We start from the raw sequence: 1,262 nt of genomic DNA, 5'->3' as shown, positions 1-1,262 counted from the left end.
GAAGTGACACTGATGATCAAAAATTACTCTTAACTCATAAAGAGTGGTCTGAAAGAAATAAGAAAAAGAATGAAGGTGACTCAAAGTCCAAATCCAATCGTGGTGGGTCTGGTGGCTCACGCGGAAGGGGCCGATGTAGAGGCAGAAATGGAGGAGGAAGAGGTGGACGTGGAAGGAGTGGATCTTACCAGAAAAAGGATGGAACCAGTGGTGCAAATAGCAGTCGTGACAAAAGCGACGTCCAGTGCTACAACTGCCAAGACTTTGGGCACTATGCTGCAGAATGCAAAAATCCAAGGCGTGAAAGAAACCAAGAGAACAATTTCGATCAAAACAATGATGAACCTGCACTTTTCATGTCAGCATTTGAAAACAAAGAAGAAGAAGGTGAGGTGTTTCTTAATGAAGAAAACGTAAATCCAAAACTGAAACCAAAAGGTGGAGAAACAAACCAGTCAAAGATGTGGTATTTAGATACCGGGGCCAGCAACCATATGACTGGTGATAAAGAGAAGTTCAGCATCCTGAACAGAGAAATACAAGGGTATGTAAAGTTTGGCAATGCGTCCAGAGTCAGAATTGAAGGAATGGGGTCAATAATCTTTAAGTGCAAGAATGGAGAGCAAAGAAAACTTCAAGAAGTTTACTACATACCTGACCTCTACAGCAACATAATTAGCCTTGGTCAATTATCGGAGTGTGGGGATGAAATCAAGATCAGAGAACCGTACTTGTGGGGTTCATGATAAGAATGAAAGGTTGCTAATGAAGGTAAAGAAGTCACAGAATCGCCTGTACAAAATAGAACTTGAAGAAACCCGATCAATGTGTCTAATTGCTCAAATTGGAGACCCAGTATGGCTTTGGCACACATGACTGGGACACATAAGCTTGTCTGCCCTGAAGTCTATGTCCGACAAAAAGATAGTTGAAGGACTGCCAAAGATAATTATCCTTACACAGCCGTGTGAGGGATGTTTACTAGGCAAACATACAAGAAACCCCTTTCCAGCTCAAGCAGCCTTCAGAGCAAAGAAGAGACTCGATTTGATACACGGTGATCTCTGTGGCCCAATTACACCTCCTATACCCACCGGTAACAGGTAATTTATGCTCCTTGTTGATGATTTCAGTAGAGTGATGTGGATTTACCTGTTAAAAACCAAAATCGAAGCTCTTGAGATGTTTAAAATCTTCAGAAGAAAAGTAGAAGTATAAACAGGGGAAAAAGTAAAAGTTTTAAGAACAGATCGTGGTGGGGA

At 41.6% G+C, this 1,262-nt stretch overlaps 1 protein-coding gene across 1 annotated transcript in view; it reads left to right on the top strand.

Annotated features, from left to right (window-relative positions):
- Positions 1-746, top strand: part of LOC145067914 (uncharacterized) — a 1,339-nt gene extending 593 nt beyond the window's left edge. Inside the window, exon 2 of the mRNA XM_079014941.1 lies at positions 1-746. This exon is cut by the window's left edge and continues 339 nt beyond it. Coding sequence (XP_078871067.1) covers positions 1-746 — 746 coding nt within the window.
- The last annotated feature ends 516 nt before the right edge of the window (positions 747-1,262 follow it).

This window comes from Lactuca serriola, chromosome 8 (genome assembly GCF_051521515.1).
Source record: "Lactuca serriola cultivar US96UC23 chromosome 8, Lser_US96UC23_V15, whole genome shotgun sequence".
Lineage (NCBI taxonomy): Eukaryota > Viridiplantae > Streptophyta > Magnoliopsida > Asterales > Asteraceae > Lactuca > Lactuca serriola.
The sequence above is the reverse complement of the archived record's forward strand: the minus strand, read 5'-3'. Positions and strand labels throughout refer to the sequence as shown.